The 18,906-nt window shown below is 41.5% G+C and overlaps 1 protein-coding gene across 1 annotated transcript; it reads left to right on the top strand.

Annotated features, from left to right (window-relative positions):
• The first annotated feature begins 390 nt into the window (after positions 1–390).
• On the top strand, positions 391–18,906 carry EIF1AX (eukaryotic translation initiation factor 1A, X-linked). The gene is made up of 7 exons (XM_003791901.2): positions 391–613; positions 7,172–7,255; positions 11,420–11,523; positions 12,840–12,890; positions 15,646–15,727; positions 16,699–16,790; positions 18,645–18,906. Exons 1-7 carry the CDS (start codon positions 598–600, stop codon positions 18,648–18,650), a joined length of 435 nt encoding a protein of 144 aa, XP_003791949.1. The 5' UTR covers positions 391–597; the 3' UTR covers positions 18,651–18,906.

Raw genomic sequence — 18,906 nt, 5'->3', positions numbered from 1 at the left:
AAAAAAGAAGAAGTAATAACAAATGTCATGGCGTTTGTTGACAGGAAGGCTCCCAGCCTGGCTGGGCTGCTGAAAAAGCCACGTTAAAACTGAGTTATGGGGTTGAGTCAAGAACTTGTCAAACCAGGAGGCACCGGTTTGTTGCAAAGGAGCTGAGGTCTGAGCCAGCAGCGGGCGCTACCGCAATCCGCCCTTTATTATGACGCAGGGCCCGCCCATTCCCTCCCTGACTCCGCCTCCTCTGGCCTATCCCCGGCCTGCCCTCCCGCTCGCCGCGTACCCTCCCAGCACGCGTCACCTCTGATCTAACAATAAGGATCACGCCTGCGCCGTAGAGCTTGGGGGCGTGCCCAGCCGGCGGCGGGAGGCGTGGAAAGTGACGCAAGCAGCCGCGACGCCATTTGCCGCCGATGAGCGTGGACGCAGGCTGATCTCGGAAGAGCTTGGTGGCCAGACTCTTCCGCGCGCGCAACCCGACCTCCAGCTTCGGCTTGGTCCCGCGCGGTTCTTCGGGTGGTCGTCCCTCGGAGCAGTAACCGCCACCGCTGCCTTCCCCCGGAAAGAAGTCACAGACATCGCTAGGCCACCGTCTCCACCATGCCCAAAAATAAAGGTAATGCCTCCCGGACCCCGGTACCACAGCTCTGTTCGACCCAGTCTCTCCTGCCCTGCCGGTGGCCTCCGGATCGCCAAGGCCATAGTGACCTTTTTTCCTCCCCGCCCTGCCTGCTTGCAGCTGGGCGTCCCGCACGCGACTCTAAACCCGGGAGAGGAGCAGGGAAGTTAACTCCTGCTCCCAATTTGATCACATTGGGGTGGAGCCGACGCCATTTTTGTAGGGCCTCCTGCGGGAGACCTCTTTCGCGCCAGACTTCTGCGGTTCTGTGGAGACGCTGGGACGCCCGGGATGACCCGGGCTTGGTAGATAAAGCCCCTTTGGCCTTTGCTGGCCGTGAGAAGTCAAACTCTGAAAGCAGTTCTGAACATTAAAAGAATGATGCATGCTTTCGTGACCACCAGGTACTCCTGCATGTGTTTCTTTATGGACGCTTCACTATTGTTGGGCTACTCCTTGTCCTTTGTAAACAGTAAGCAAAACTTTGATGCATTTTTAAGGTTTATCTCTAGAAATTTACCGTCCTCCATTCCTTTTCAGGATTTAGCTTATTTTTCTAGGAGACTTGTTTTTATTTAGCTAAGTTTTCTACTTTGACTTCAGATCCTGGATATATTGTGATGGGAATAAAGTTTTCTCCATTCTGAGGCTAAACATTCACAAATTAACAGACTCGAGGATAAGTTTATTTGGAATTCCCAAAGTGTAAAGCCTAATCTGAAAAAATCAAAACACAACTAAAGAAATTCTTCTTTTTGTAGATTTACAATCTCTGTCACTATGTCCTTATAATTTCTCTGTGCAGGTAGAGATAAGGTAAACACTTTTCCTGTGGAAGAGGACCATATTTCACAGCCTATGAGAAGGCTCCTTTGATTATTCACCATAAAGGCCTCCCTGACCCCAGCCCACTCGTTCTCTCTTCTATTTAACAGCTGGGGGCAGAGATTCTATCGCATTTCCTCTGTGTAACTTTCACTACTCACTTTATCTCTCCAGGTACTTGGTTGCCGTCCTCTGGGCTTGCAGGTTCTTTTTTGTAGCAAGGACTTTTACCCTGGGAAGGAGTATTATGAAGGATTTTAAAAGTTTTACAGTTGTTTTTCTAATCTGTGTAAGTCTTCATTCCCTCTGAGATGGTAACTGGATCACTTAAGTAGGTATCTTCTTCTCATTTTTATTTCTAGTAATGAGATTCTCAGTTCCTCACTAGGCTGTAAATTCTAAAGGACCAGAATAGTACCTGTCCTAATAGTACCTGTCACATTGGCTTGCTAGCACTTGACACTTAGTAGATGCTCAATAAATACTTGTTTTAGTAGGTCACTTCCTTTCCATTGACTCCACCCTTAGGTGAATAATAATTCCCCTTTGGTTTAAAGGGGACAAGACTTCTACTCTAAATCACATCTAGTTTACTAGCCTCATGGCTGGCTTAATCCCTCTGGGAATTTCTCCAAAATTCCTCTGATTGGTTTAAAGAAGGAATTTGAGAATTTTTTTTATTGTTGGTGATTCATTGAGAGTATAAAGAACCAGGTTACATTGATTGCATTATTAGACAAAGTCCCCCTTATAATTACCTCCAAAAGGTGCGCAAGTGGCACCTCACCTCCCCTCCACTCTCCCCATCCCCCACACCCCGGAATTTGAGAATTCTGATTTAGTTTAGAGGCTACCTGCTCTTTTAGAAAGAAACCATGGTAAAAAGTTAGAATGTTTATCTTTAATTGTACACTCAAACCTGGTCTCATTCATTCAAAAGAGAATTTAAAGAGCATTCCATTACATGTCAGTGAAATAGAGATGGAAATAGTATGGTTAATTCTGGTATGTTGAATCAGTTTTCTTTTTTTTTGAGACAGAATCTCAAGCTGTTGCCCTGGGTAGAGTGCCATGGCGTCATAGCTCACAGCACCCTCCAACTGTTGGGCTCAGGTGACCCTCTTGCTTCAGTTTTTCTATTTTTAGTAGAGAGGGGGTCTCACTCTTGCTCGGGCTGGTCTTGAACTTGTGCACTCAAGCAATCCACCTGTCTTGCCTCCCAGAGTGCTAGGATTATGGTTGTGAGCCACTCTGCCTGGCCACAAATCAGTTTTCTTAGCTATCTGCTTTAGTTAGAGGAAGAGTACTTTTCAAGATTCCTGAATCTTATGAGACAGGGTTTAATATTGTAGAAAAAAATTCATGTTTATTTCTCTGTTTTCCCCCACCATTGGCAAATTCAGAAGCCCTGTGAGTATAGTTTTATGAAGGTTACACAATTAAGGATAAAAATTACCATGAACTGTGAGCTGATTCTTTTTTTTTTTTTTTTTGCAGTTTTTGGCTGGGGCTGGGTTTGAACCCGCCACCTCTGGCACATGGGGCCAGCGCCCTACTCCTTTGAGCCACAGGCACTGCCCGTGTGAGCTGATTCTTAACAGTTTATATCTAAAAGCTGTTAGAAACCCATCCTCAAATCAGGAAAAAGGCATCTTTTGGCCCACTCATAAAGAGCATTTAGAGTAAAATATTTACACACCTTAAAGAGGTTACTACTTAGGATTTTAAAATCACTACTCTTTAGGAATGTATGGGCTACTCTTGACTAATTAATTGGAAGAATTGCTAAACTCAGGTATACAGTCCAGTAAACAGAGCAGGTATATATGTATATCTTTGCCCTGATGGAGCTTGCACTCTATTTTACAGATCTGGCATCATTAGTAGCTTGAAATATTTTCCTCTTTCTAGGAAATTAGTTTCAGTGTGCCCTAAGAATGCCTCAAATACTGAACTCAACTCTGGGTGGGTCAGGAAATTATAGAGACCCACCTAACAGTAGCACAGAGCAATGGGAGACTGCCCCAGGAGAGAGTAAGTGCACTTGATTTGAGAAGTTTCTTTTTTTTTTTTTTTTTTTTTGAGACAAAGTCTCTCATTTTGTCGCCCTTGGTAGAGTGCCTGAGAGCCGTGGTGTCGTAGCTCACAGTAACCTCAAACTCCTGGGCTCAAACAATTCTCTTGCTTCAACTTCTCTGGTAGCTGGGACTATAGGCACCTGCCACAATGCCCAGATATTTTTTAGAGATGCGGGGGAAGTCTCACTCTTCCCCAGGCTGGTCTCGAACTCTTGAGCTCAGGCAGTCAACCTACCTTGGCCTCTTAGAGTGCTAGGATTACAGGTGTGAGCCACCTCACCTGGCCCCAATTTTAGAAGTTTCATGTCTGTCTGTGGATTGACCAGGTGCACATTTTTTGATTATATTTGGGCTGTGAACTTTTTGCTGCTCCCAAGCTATTCCCATGAGTCCCTTAGTATATTACCACCGATAGCCTTTCTCCCACCTTTTGGAAATGGCTGCAATGTGGTTTAGGTTCTGGAATGGGAACAAGATGTTGTTGGGGCTAGGATCACTGGCTGTAATAGTGAGCTAACTTCTCTGAGCTTCAGGGCACCTGTACTCCCAGCTACTTGGGAGGCTGAGGCAAGAGAAGTGCTTAAGCCCAAGAGTTTGAGGTTGCTGTGATGCCATGGCACTCACTACCCAGGGTGACAGATTGAGACTCTGTCCAAAAAGAAAATTCTGGGAATAAATGACTGTTGATACCTCATTGGGTAATTGTGACAAGCAGATGTATAGCATTATTACATTGTGGATAAGAGCATGGTCACTGGGGACACATAATAGAAACAAGGGTGTTGCATAAGTACCAGTTTGGGGAAAGAAAGCAAATTGAGCTTGAGATGATGCCTATTCACTGGAGATGTATTGAACCATTAGATATAAAAGACAAATGCTAAGTTGATAATAGTGGCACTGAGATGTGAAATTCCTAGCATAGACGTGATAGGTGAGAGAAAAGTAAATCTCCTTAGAAAGTAGGTGAACAGAAGGTGGGAAGTTAATGTATGAAGAACAAGGATGGGAAGGAGGGAGAATTAATGGATTTTTTTTTTTTTTTTTTTTTTTCAGTTTTTGGCCGGGGCTGGGTTTGAACCTGCCACTTCTGGCATATGGTGCGGGGTGCCCTATTCCTTTGAGCCACCGGCACTGCCCAAATTAATGGATTTTTAAGGATACCAGGGAGATAGAATTCTAGACTCCTAAATGGTAGAAAGAGTATAGAGGTAATTGAATCTTCTTCCTTTTCATGCAGTGTAGGGGAGGCCGGCTTCATTCTACCCTTAATAAGAACAGTGACCTTACCAGTCTCCCACTTGGAAGATCCTGTCACACCTCTACCTTTTATTAAAAAGGTTTTTATTTAATATTTTTGAATAGTACACGCAAATGTATTCACATGATTCAAATTCAAGAGTACAAAAAGTGAACTCTCTTTCCTTAATGTCCAGTTGCCAACCTAGTTCTTCTCTTAGGTAGTCATTGTTGAATTTTTTGGTATATGTCCTTCCAGAGATAGTTTGTGTATGTATATAAACAAATATCAGTGTATTTCCTTTTTACACCAATGATATGAAGAATTTGGAATATATACAAAATAGTGTAAGAACCTCCATGTACCCACCTCCTAGCCCTAGACACCCTCAATTTATTATTACTATAATTATTTTTGAGACAGAGTCTCACCCTGTCGCCCTCAGTAGAGTACCATGGCATCACAGCTCACAGCAACTTCCAACTTCTGGGCATAGGTGAGTCTCTTGCCTCAGCCTCCTGAGTAGCTGGGACTACAGGTGCCTGCCATAACGCCTGGCTATTTTTTTGTTGCAGTTTGGCCAGGGCTGGGTTCGAACCCGCCACCCTCAATATATGGAGCCCTGTGCCCTACCCACTGAACCAAAGGCGCCGCCCCACCCTCATTTTATTAAGGCTCATCTTGCACCTTCCAGACCAAATCAGGTTCCAGAGTTACTTTGTGTGTTGTGGTTGACTGATAGATCTTTTTAATCTATTTTAACCTTTAGGCTCCTACCTGGTTTTTAAAATGTTCTTCAAAATGCATCTGTTGAAGAAACCAAATTGTCTTAGAGAATTGTAGGATTGGATTTTGCTGATTGCATCCCTGTGTGCCATGCTTTTTAAATAGGGTTTATTTTTTAGAGCAGTTTCTGGTTTATAGAAAAATAAGCACAAAGTAGAATTCCCATAGCCTCTCTCTTTTCCCCTTGACACAGTTTCCCTCATTATTAGCACCTTGCATTAGCGTGGTACATTTGTTAACAATTGATAAGCCAAGAGAGATGCGTTATTGGCCAAAGTCCACGGTTTACATTAGGGTTAGCTCTTTATTTTGTTTGTTGCATAGGTTTTCACACACGTAGAGTGACATGGATTCACCATTACACTATTAAATACAGAATAGTTTTACTGCTCTAAAAATCCCCTGTTATCCAAATATTCATTCCCCTCCCCAACTCCTGGCAACCACTGACGTTTTTTTTTCCTGTCTTTGTAGTTTTACCTTTTCTAGAATGTCACGTGTGGTTGGACTCACTGTATATATAACCTTTACAAGTTGGCTTCTTCCACTTATCAATATGCATTTAAGATTCTTCCATGTCTTCTCAGTGTTTGATAGCTCATTTCTTTTTATCACTGAACAATATTTCATTCACTTACTGAAGGACATCTGCATGCTCCCAAGTTATGACTATTATCGACACCCTTTTAGCTTCAAATGTCTTGTTCAATGATTCTTGTAAGATAAAGTTCAAATTCTGGGGGTTGCCAGAGTTACTCGACTCCCTCTATCACCACAAAAATCAGTGTATACCATTCCAGCAGCTCTAACTTCCCTTTTTCCCCCCAGTTATTTCCTACTCATACTCCTTTCATAAAGAGTCAAGTATGAAAGAGGGCGTTTTTATAAAATCTATCAAGACCCACTGTTGTTTAGGTTTTGGAATGGGAGCAAAATGCTATGGATGTACGCCAGTATGGGGGCTACAGGCAGAAGGAGAGTGGATGTGAATCTGGTCACTGTCATTCAGTGACTATAATCTTTAAATAAGTTACTTCTGAGCTTGAATGGACTCACTGGTAAATTGGGAATAGACGACTGTTGTCACCTCATGGAGTGAATGTTACAAGTAAATGGGTGGCACTGTAGCATGGCCAGTGTGGTCTATAACAGAAACAAGGGTATTGATTAAGGACTAGCTTTGTAAAAGAAAGTTAAATTGAGTTTTGAATGGAGATTTCAATGCTTATCATGCTCTGCTGCCAAAAGTTTGAAAACCACAGTTCTCTATCTAGACACTCCCTCCTCACTTCATTTGAAAATATCAGGTTCCTTGCATAGAACCTGGCTTCAGAAGGCATCCAAGATTTCAGCTTAGAAGAATAAATATGGAATTCCATTTTTATTTGGAAAAGATAGGTGCTAAGGTGAAATGTTTTTCTAAACATTTTTATATAATATCTGCTATTTGTATTTGATGTTAGAAAAATCCCAAAAGGAAATTCCAAGCAGAGTAGGAGGGTAATAATATGTAATGTTGTGATCAAAGATTGCAAGTATAATATGACTAATTTAGTCTGGTTTCTTTTTATACTATTGGCAAGTGATGAGTGGTTTTTTTTTGTTTGTTTTTCTTAAAACCATTAGGTAAAGGAGGTAAAAACAGACGCAGGGGTAAGAATGAGAATGAATCTGAGAAAAGAGAGCTGGTATTCAAAGAAGATGGACAAGGTAAGTGTCTTCCTACTTTAGGCTTTTGTTATTAATACCTTTTTTCTTTCTCTGTCTGTCTCTTTTTTGAGATAGACTCTCACTCTGTAGCCTGGGTAGAGTGCTGTGGCATCATCGTAGCGCACAGCAACCTCAAACTCTCAGGCTCAGTTGATATTCTTGCCTTGGCCTCCCAAGTAGCTGGGACTACAAACACAGGCCACCAGCCTGGCTAATTTTTCTATTTTTAGTAGAGATGGGGTCTTGCTCTTTCTGAGGCTGGTTTCGAACTCCTGAGCTCAGGTAATCCACCTACCTCTGCCTCCCAGAGTGCTAGGATTACAGGCATGAGCCACTGTGCCTGGCCATCTTTTCTTTTTTAAATATGGAATTTCAGTCTCTAAATTTAAAAAGGATCTTATTCATTTTTTTTTTTTTTTTTTTTGAGACACAGCCTCAAGCTGTCCCCCTGGGTAGAGTGCTGTGGCATCAAAGCTCACAGCAACCTCCAACTCCTGGGCTCAAGCAGTCTCCTGCCTCAGCCTCCCAAGTAGCTGGGACCATAGGCACCCGCCACAATGCCTGGCTGTTTTTTGGTTGCAGCCATCATTGTTGTTTTGGCGGGCCGGGCTGGATTCAAACCCGCCACCTTGGGAGTACGTGGCTGGCGCCTTAGCTACTTGAGCCACAGGCGCCGAGCCAAGGATCCTATTCATAATCCTAAACAGTAAATCTCATGTCCCTTTTGCTCTTCTCCTTTTTTTTGTTGTTATTGTTGAGACAGTCTTACTGTGTCGCCCTCAGTAGAGTGCTATGGCATCACAGCTCACAGCAACCTCAAACTCTTGGGCTTAAGCAATTCTCTTGCCTCAGCCTCCCAAGTAGCCAGGACTACATGTGCCTGCTACTATGCCCGGCTATTTTTTGTTGCAGTTGTCATTGATGTTTAGCTGGCCCAGGCCAGGTTCGAACCCACCACCCTTGGTGTATGTGACTGGTGCTGTAACCACTGTGCTACGGGTGCCAAGCTACAGTATGCTTTTCTGTAAACATAACAGATGTCCCTCTTTTGTATAAGCACTCATGATCAGGAATGAGTTATTGTACAGTTCAGAGAGGTTTAAGCCTCAAAAGCTGTGGTTGACAATTTGTGACATAGTGGACCATTTTTGATAGTGGATGGTACTGCACAGTGTGTTCAGTAGACCATGGATGTTTGAAGGATGAATCCAAGGCTGTTACAGGCCTCCTCACTCTCCAGTGCCAAATGATTTCATAAGCTGTAATAACATGAGAACAATAGATTAATGTTTGGACTGATTAAGATTTTAAATGCCGCTCAGCGCCTATAGCTCAGCAGAGCTGGCAGGTTCGAATCCAGCCCGGGCCTGCCAAACAATGACAACTACCACCAAAAAAATAGCCAGGTGTTGTAGCAGGTGCCTGTAGTGCCAGCTGCTTGGGAGGCTGAGGCAAGAGAATCACTTAAGCCCAAGAGTTTGAGGTTGCTGTGAGCAGTGATGCCATGGCACTCTACCAAGGGTGACATAGTAACACTCTGTTTCACCAAAAAAAAAAAAAAAAAAAGATTTTAAATGCCACCAGACAATAGTAATAAAATAAATTCTGACTGGATCACTTTTTCTCCCCATAGTTTTATCTTTAGTAATTTCAAACCTGTGGAAAATTTGCAGTATTAGTACAGTGAGTTCCATTAAACCCCTCATCTGTGCACACACATACAGAGGGTGCCATAAACGTGTATACACTTTTTAAGAAAGGAAAAAACTATTAAATTTGTAATATTCAAGTCACTTTTTAGTCTGCAATTACAATTGGTCCTCAATGTGACTTGTGTTTATTCCTCTTTTTTAAAATCTGTGTATATTGGGTATTGTAGAGGGTATATAAAGAAACAGATTTGGCTCGGCACCTGTGGCTCAACCAGCTAAGGCGCCAGCCACATACACTTGAGCTGGCGGGTTCTAATGCAGCCCGGGCCCGCCAAACAACAATGACGGCTGCAGCCAAAAAATAGCCGGGCATTGTGGTGGGCGCCTGTAGTCCTAGCTACTTGGGAGGCTGAGGCAGGAGAATTGCTTGAGCCCAGGAGTTGGAGGTTGCTGTGAGCTGTGATGCCATGGCACTCTACCCAGGGCAACAGCTTGAGGCTCTGTCTCAAAGAAAGAAAGAGATTTGTTGTGGGGCACGTAGAGACCATTTGAAATTGAATAATTAAAGATACCACACTACTTTTCCCTTACTACTTGATCATGTGTACCCTGAGAGCAAGTACTATGTATATTTTCTTACATAGCTACAATACAATTAGCACACTCGGGTAATTTAACTTTTTTTTTTTTTTTTTTTTTTTGAGACAGTCAAGCTGTCACCCTGGGTAGAGAGCCATGGTGTCACAGCTCACAGCAACCTCAAACTCTTGGGCTCATGCGAGTCTCTTGCCTCAGCCTCCCAAGTAGCTGGCACTATAGGCGCCCACCACAATGCCTGGCTATTTTTTGTTGTTGTTGTTGCAGTCGTCACTGTTGTTATTTTAGGCGTGGGCCAGGTTTGAACCTGCCAGCCCTGGTGTATGTGGCCGGCACCCTACCCACTGAGCCACGGGTGCCGCCAATTTAATATTATCTGGCATATAGTTCATATTCAGATTTCCCCAGTTGTCCTAATAATTTCTAGAACTTTTGAGGGCAGAGATTATTGTTATTTTACTTTTGAGACAGGGTCTTGCTCTGTTGCCCATGCTAGAGTGCAGTGGCATCATTATAGTTCACTGCAGTCTCGATGCATGGTCTCAAGCCATCACCCTGCCTTAGCTGCCTGAGTAGCTGGGACCACTACAGGTGTGCACCACCATACCCAGCTGAGTTTTCTGTTTTTGTAGAAATGAGAGTCTCACTGTGTTGCCCAGGCTGATCTTGATCTCCTGGCCTCAAGCAATCCTCTTGCTATGGTCTCCCAAAGTGCTGGGATTACAGTTGTGAACCACTGCACCTGGCCAATTTCTGGCACTTTAACAAAGAACGGTGGGGTCTTTTTGTTTGTTTGTGTTTTTTTGTTTGTTTGTTTGTTTTTTCTTTAGAGACAGAGGGTGACTCACTTTGTCACCCTCGGTAGAGTGGCATGGTGTCACAACTCATAGGCAGTTATCTTGTCTCAGCCTTCCAAATAGCTGGAACTACAGGCACCCACCACAATGCCCGGCTGTTTTTTTGTTGCAGTTTGGCTGGGCCTGAGTTCAAACCCGCCACCCTCGGTATATGGGGCTGGCGCCCTACTCACTGAGCCACAGGCACCACCCAACAAAGAACATTTTTTTTGGTTGTCTTTCTGTAGAACTTTAGGTTGTTTTCTGGCTAAAAGACCTTTCATTTCTAAGTCTTAGTCATTCATATCTCCGTTAGCAGTTGACATGACTACTGACATCCACCCCAGTATTTTTCCTCCACTTTGGAAGAAAGGCTGCTTCTGAGCTGGATAACCATTCGAGGCACTAGGTGGGCCTTTCAGAGTTATGTCTTGGTGTGTCTACAAATTAGTGATAACCTTTTTTGAGGCTTCATCTTATGTAGTTTGAGTAATCTGAAGGGTCTGAAGTGATATTTCTCCCTAATGCCACCCACCCTGTCTCATAACCTACTTATCACAGGTTTTAAGTGGCAGTGAAATCAGGTTGTTTCCTGGGTTCCTTTTCAGGAAAATTTTGGTTATAAGTTTGGCATTTTACCCAGGAGCATCTCTCTGGCTTTATAAGAACTTTAGAATAATCATCAAGATACTCCAGTTGAACAAAGATACTGTTAACATTTCAGCTGCTTTTATTTGCCAGTGTCCTAAAAACTCTATGAGATTTGTGTCTCTAAAGGTTCTGAGGGAAAGGAGAGCCAAAATTGGTCAAGAATCTAAATGGGAGAGATTAATGGGGTGTAATACCTATGCATTTTGGGACAAGCCACCTTTGATCTCAAGAGACAGCTTATCACAGAAATTGGTGTTACGTAGCTTTGGTTCTGGCTCTGCCATTATTAACTAGTTTGTTGCTAATCACCCCCTTGTATTTATTTATACTTTTACTGTACATAAAACTGTATGTTTTTACTTGTCAATTTTGTGTTGCTTATATCAAAATAGGGACCTCTTCATACCCTTTTCTTTTTTCCTCCCTAGAGTATGCCCAGGTCATCAAAATGTTAGGAAACGGAAGATTAGAGGCAATGTGTTTTGATGGAGTGAAGAGGTTATGTCACATCAGAGGGAAATTGAGGAAAAAGGTAGGTATGGAGAGTTATTTTACTTTAATGTAAACTTGATTAAGGTTGAAAAATGCCTCTACAGTTTTTATTGGCCAGTGACTTCACTTTTGGAAATTTCCAAAACATTTGCCTGGGTAAACAGTGATTTACCTATAAGTTATTAAATAGCAAGGATTCTTTTTTTTTTTTTTTTTTTTTTTTTTTTGCAGTTTTTGGCCAGGGCTGGGTTTGAACCCACCACCTCCGGTATATGGGGCCAGTGCCCTACTCCTTTGAGCCACAGGCACCACCCCAATAGCAAGGATTCTTAATGGTAATTTTATATAGATTCTAGTACTTAAGGAGTCATTTGTATCAACTATGTTGTCTTCCTATGCAAAATATTTAACCTGAATCTGAATCCTGAGGAAACAATCAACAAATCCAAGTTGAGGGATATTCAACAAAACAGATGTCCTAGTTCTAAATAAAATAGTAGTGTCATGAAAAGTAAAAAAGATTGGGGAACTATTCTGATTTCAAGGACACTTGAAGAGATCCATGCCATATGAAATGTGGCCCTTATAGTTTAGGGGTTGAGGAAATAACTGTAAAGGGTGTATTAAGAAAATTTGAATATACATTATGTTAAGTGTTGTATTAATGTTGAATTTTCTGAATATGATCATGAATGGACTGCCTTGGAAAATAATGATTAATTCATTATAGCAGGTTCAGGCAGATTTATTAATCAGGTTGGTTAAAAGTCTTAACTCTTGATTTGTGGGTTTGTTGTTTTGTAGTTTTAGGTTTTCTTTCTTTTTTTTTTTTTTTCTTTTTTAATTCATCTGTTTTCAAACTAAAGGGGTTTGGAGAGCTGCAAATATGTTGGTGAGTAGGAGGCCAGGTAGAGAGGACAGAAGATAAAACAACATGACTTTCTGTTCTTTCATCATTTTTTCCTTTTTTAAGCGATAGGATCTTGCTTTGTTGCCCAGGCTAGAGTGCAGGGGCGTGATCATAGCCCACTGCAGTCTTGAACTCCTGGGCTTAAGCCTCCCTGCATCAGCTTCCCAGATAGCTATGACTGCACCTGTGTGCCCACGCCTGGATGTTTTTACTTTTGAGAGATGAGGTCTCACTAAGTTGCCCCGGCTAGTCTTGAACTTCTGGCCTTAAGTGATCCTCTGGCATCAGCCTCCCTAAGCTCTGAGATTACTGGAGTTTTTAGTAGGTAACTAACACCTGGAGTGGGTCATAGAGCTCTTAATTTCTAAACTAATTGTTACTATGGAATTTCTTGATTTTTTTGGTTTTTATTTTAAATATGACCTAAGGTAACTTCTCTTTTATAGGTTTGGATAAATACTTCAGACATCATATTGGTTGGCCTCAGAGACTACCAGGTAAAAATTACATTTAAATATTTTTTTATTTCACTGGCTTGAATTTGATGAACCATTTCTTAAGAACCAGTTGTGTTTTAGGCATTGTGCTAAGTATCCCAGGGATTATGGTTCCCAAATGCCAGTTTGTGGAGTCAACATGTAACATTTTCATGAAGCTAAATGGTCCCTTTTTATTTTAGAGCAGTGGTTCTCAACCTTCCTAAGGCTGAAATGTATTTTCATTGTTAAAAAGGGGTCGCTACCCACAGGTTGAGAACCACCGTTGTAGAGGTCTTTTTTTGCTGTTTTTGGCCGGGGCTGGATTTGAACCTGCCACTTCTGGCATATGGGGCTGGTGTCCTACTCCTTTGAGCCACAGGCGCTGCCCTGTAGAGGTCTTTAAATCAAAATCTGGTAACTGTCATTCTAAGGGCTACATAGCACTGAATGAGTTAAGCTCCCATCCCACAAAAGGCTTATAGCCTGGTAGTAGAGAGTATAAGACAGGCACACAAGTGATTACAGTACACACCACAACAAAAGTATGTGCAATAAATTTAAATGAGAACTTGGGAAACTAAATGGTAGTTGCCCTTCGTATTCTCAGCCTTGACTATATGCTCATTGTATATCTGTGAAATCTATCTGATTTCCACCTACTGGAATTTATCCCCATGTGATAATACCTCTATTTTTATAAGCCTTGATTGTACTTTGTTTTTTGTTGGTTTTTTTGTTTTTGTTTTTGTTTTTGTTTTTTTCCCCGAGAAAGTCTCACTGTGTCACCCTAGGTAGAGTGCTGTAGCGTCACAGCTCACAGCAACCTCCAGCTCTTGGGCTTAAGCGAGTCTCTTGCCTCAGCCTCCCAAGTAGCTGGGACTATAGGAGCCCACCACAACGCCTGGCTATTTTTTTGTTGTAATTGTCGTTGTTTGGCAGGCCCAGGCTGAGTTTGAACCTGCCAGCTCTGGTGTATGTGGCTGGCACCCTAGCTGCTGAGCTACGGGCACTGAGCCTATACTTTGGTTTTTAAAAATATTTCAGAACAAAGAATTTAAATATTTGATTTAAATCAGTGGCTCTCAGTTGTGGGGACATTGGCAGTAACTGGAGACATTTCTGGATGCCACAACTAAGGGCAGGAGTCTTCAAACTTTTTAAATAGGGGGTCAGTTCACTGTCCCTCAGACCGTTGAAGGGCTGGACTGTGGGCCCTGAGATGAGTCAGCTGCTAAGCAGGACAGGCAGCAGCAGCAAAAACACCCAGCAGGCCTAGGGTGGCCTAGATAAATGCCCTAGGTGGGCTGCATGTGGCCCACCAGCCGTAGTTTGAGAACGCCTGACTAAGGGAGTAGTGTAGTGCTGCTGGAGTATATTATATAGAGGCTAGGAGTGATGTTAAATATTCTACGGTGTATTATTAACCAACAAATAATGACCTAGTTCAGAATAATAATACAAAGGTCAAGAAAGCCTGTTTTAAATTCCTATCATTTTAATGCCCATTTTCTTCTTTGAATCTTAATAACCCCAAAAGTAGGAAGAATAATTCCTTTTTTGACAGATAAGAACACCATGAGCCTAAAAGTAATAACATCCTAGTTGTAAAGTGACAGCCAGGACCCACTCTTACGGTTCAGAATATCTTGTGATCCTCCTATGCCCTCGTTGCTCACAGGTGGTCCAGGAATCAGCAGCATCCCTGTCTTCTGGGACCATGTTAGAAAGGCAGATCCTTGGATTCCACCCCAGGTCTTCTCAATCAGAGCATGCATTTTAACAGGATCCCCATAAGCTTCTGTACACCTTGAATTTTAAGAAGTACTGGTCTTAATCACACTGCCCTTGAAATCGAAGCAATCCATTTTCTCCGAGTCAGATTCTTTTCAAATGGGAAAGTATTATTCCAAGGCATTATTTCCCAGAAAGACATTTGCATCAGAAACACCCAAAGAACTTCTAAAAATACAAATTCTTGGACTTTATTAATCTACCTTCAGGATATGGAAAAACTCCACAGAATATTCTGATTGATTCATACCCTAAGAAGCACAGATATAGCAAAAGGCATATTAATTTCCTTAGTTCAGGCGTCCTCAAACTGCGGCCCGCGGGCCACATGCAGCCTGCCTAGGACATTTATCTGTCCTGCGAGGTGTTTTTGCTGCTGCTGCCTGTCCTGCTTAGCAGCCAACTCATCCCGAGGCCCACAGTCCAGCCTTCCAACGGTCTGAGGGACAGTGAACTGGCCCCTGTTTAAAAAGTTTGAGGACCCCTGCCTTAGATCATTATACCAGTTCCAGTTTTTGAATTGCAATGTCTATTCACCCTGCAAATTATGGTCCTGGGGAACTTTATTTCAAAAGACTTCTAAAAAAAGGGTACTAGTAAATATATCTAAGAGATGGAGTTTGCCTGGCTCGGCGCCTGTAGCACAGAGGTTACGTTGCCAGCCACACACACTGAGGATGGCGGGTTCGAACTTGGCCCAAGCCAACTAAACAACTGCAACAAAAAAATAGCCAGGTGTTGTGGCAGGTGCCTGTAGTCCCAGCTACTTGGGAGGCTAAGACAAGAGACAAGAGAATCGCTTAAGCCCAAGAGTTTGAGGTTGCTGTGAGCTATGATGCCACGGCACTGTACTGAGGGTGACATAGGGAGACTGTCTCCAAAAAAAAAAGAATGGAGTCTGCCTAATTCTGTTCTTATGAAAGGCAGGTCTATAACTATTTCATTTTGGAATATTTAGTTCTAAAACTTATCTCTATTTAAGGATAACAAAGCTGATGTGATTTTAAAATACAATGCAGATGAAGCTAGAAGTCTGAAGGCTTATGGGGAGCTTCCAGAACACGGTAATGTCTGAGTTGTACTAACCCATTACATGATAATTTAAACCCAAACCTGTTAGTGTTCAGGTGAAGGAATGTTGGTAGTTTTGTAGATTTTGCATATTTACTTTTGTGCTTACATGATTAATTCTAAGTATGCCTAACCGTACTTAGCAATACTAGATGCTATAAGAAAGAAGTTACCAGCGTTATAAGCCCTGGACACAATGCCAAAGGAACAATTTTGTTATGTTTATTTTAAAATTTCTTATGCAGGAGACTTGTCAAGTTCATCTGCACTAAACCTGAAGCAATGGCAATAATTAGGTAGTGTTGTGATTTTTATTAAAGAGTTAGTTTTTGGTCCATCGTCTCCTTATATCAAACAAACTATTTTACTTAAGCATGGAAGTCCTGCTGAAGTTATTTACTTGGCATCTCTAATGTAGAAAATGCTAATATGTAGGAATGGGTAGAATTAATACTTCTGCTTCATTTCTGAAGGAAATAAGTTGTTAGCATGTGCTCAAACCTTTTTGGAGCATACTTGAAAGTTAAAATATCCTCCAAATTAGTGTAATTAGAGCCTGCCTTACTAAAAATACCTTAGTGAATAAAAGAAAATGATAAGACACTTATTCTCCTTCTAGACATAGCAGTGACCTAGCAGGGAAATTTGTCGTATTAAATATTCTGTATAGTAGTAGTAGTAGTGTTACATAGAAGTTAGGAAGGCTTTTCTTTTTTTTTTGTCCGGGGCTGGGTTTGATTGAACCCACCACCTCCTGCATATAGGATCGGCGCCCTACCCTTTTGAGCCACAGGTGCCGCCCAGGAAGGCTTTTCTTATAATGAAACTTAAAGTACACAGTTGACTGTGAAACTTTCCTTTTATATTTCAACATTTGATATCAGACCCACTTTTAGTGGGTAATTACTCATTTTTATAACAGTTTGGTTTTATTATATGAGTATATTTGCTATTGTGTCTTTAGCTAAAATCAATGAAACTGATACATTTGGTCCTGGAGATGATGATGAAATTCAGTTTGATGACATTGGAGATGATGATGAAGACATCGATGATGTAAGTAGATGCACCTTGCATTTTCTGATTGTTACTTTGAGAATTCGTCGATATTCCTGAAAAGATCAATGTTTGTTTTGGCAACATGAACACTAGGCACTCTAATCATAACTTGTTTATTGGAAGCCTTGTTAAAATGGAGGCCTGTTGCCAATCACGTTGTTTTGTCTATTTGGTATGCACCATTAGGAAATTCTTGGTTTGGAGTTGGTATGTTTATTTTGAGGAAAATAGGTTATTTTTCCTGATAAAAAGCAGTAATGCCCATGCGAATAAATGCTTCAGTGCACTTCTGTTATCGTGTTTGAATGAAATTCAAAGGCGGTCCTCTTGGCAATGTAAATTTACTTAGTAAAATTATAGGTAAATCATAAATTATTCTTAAATCTGATTTGGTCTATTTTCAACTCCTTTTATATAAAATGTAGTTCAGAAGCCACCTTTCACTATAAATCCAAAGATGATAATAAGCCGGACGTGGTGTTGTGTGCCTGTAGTCCCAACTATTCTGGAGGGCTGAGGCAGAAATTCAAGACTATAGTGCGTAATTTTCTCACCTTTGACTAGCCATTGCACTCCAGCCTGGGCAACATAGCAAGTTGCTGTCTCTTTAAAAAAGTAATAATGTTGGATTTCATTCAAAAGTAAATTTCACAATACTTAGAACACTGGTTCCAGATCAGGATTGTACAGTAAAATTACCAGAGCTTTTCAAAAATGCAAAGACCAGTTTTGAGGTAATCTGGTTTAGGCATCACAAGCTATACTCACCACAGAGATTCTTCAGTTAACATCTTTCTACACTTCATTTATTACATATCCATCCTTCCCTCTACTTATCCTTCAGTCATTTGTGTTTTGTTTTTTGAGACAGAGTCTTACTATGTTGCCCTTGGTGGAGTACTGTCGCATGTCAGCTCACAGCAACCTCCAACTCTTGAGCTTAAGCAATTCTGTTGCCTCAACCTCCCAAGTAGCTGGAACTACAGGCACCTGCCACAATGCCTGGCTGGTTTTTTTTTTTTTTTTTTTGGTCTCAGTTGTCCTGTGGCTGGCGCCCTAACCACTGAACTACAGGTGCTAAGCACAAGAGAATTCTTGTGACTGTATTGCTACTAATACTTTGACCATAGAATTAACAATTCCATTCTGTGGCAAGAACCTGACATATAGTTGATATGTGGAGTAAGGACCCATCCAAACATTCTGATGGCTGAGCCGGGGTAGAAGGCCTCTTTAGAAAATTAAGGCGTCTAACCAGAAAATATGCATGAATTTGAGTCCGCATACACCAAAATGATGGTTTGAAAATTTAGACAGGGTTATGATTTCTCAGAAAATACATTCTGAATCTGTGTCAGTGCTTCCTCATAACTGGACCCAGCTGGCTGGCAAGAAGAGATGGTAATGACAGTGGTTATTAAAGGAATGAGGTTTTTTCAACATTTTATAAGGGTTTGCTCTCTATCGCTTGAGAACACTGCTTTTCCGAGACATTTCTCCATATGCTGTATAGGTGTTCCAGCCATCACTCTTACAAGATTGACTCAGAAGGGAATTTATGTTTTTAAAGGCATCATACTCCTCCGTGTCTGCTCCCATCCACAAAATATGAACTAGCACAAAAAGAAAAAAGGAGACCTTAACCTTTACCATTACAAAGGAGATAAAGATTTACTAACAGTGGGCTGGAATTGAGAAAAACCTAGTATGTGGAATTTTGTCTTCAAATTGGATTTAGTTCCCAAATAGCCTAAGGAAGTGAAATTCTCCCTTATGTATGTAGTAGGCAGTTAAAATGTAAGCATTCTTTTTTTCCTTTGGCCTGATTCTTTTTTCTTTTTTTCCTTCCAGATCTAAAAAACTTGGACATTGTACATTCCAGCTTTTCTGAAGATTGTCCTGCAATTTGGATTTTGGCCATCATTGCAAAAGAAGATTAAAATCTCATTAGCATGAATACACTGTGTTAAAGCAGACTGATTTGTTTCTAAGGTATTTGTTGTTTCTTTAAAAACTGGTTAATACTGAATTGGGTTAAGTGAGATGTTAAGCCAGCTTTGTTCTCTTGCTGTAATGGAGCTTATGGGTAGAAGACCAACCACATCTCCTATTT

The sequence above is a fragment of the Otolemur garnettii genome, unplaced genomic scaffold (assembly GCF_000181295.1).
Source record: "Otolemur garnettii isolate 467f Iridium unplaced genomic scaffold, OtoGar3 scaffold00051, whole genome shotgun sequence".
NCBI classification, from domain to species: domain Eukaryota; kingdom Metazoa; phylum Chordata; class Mammalia; order Primates; family Galagidae; genus Otolemur; species Otolemur garnettii.
This window is presented reverse-complemented; position numbering and strand designations above follow the sequence as displayed.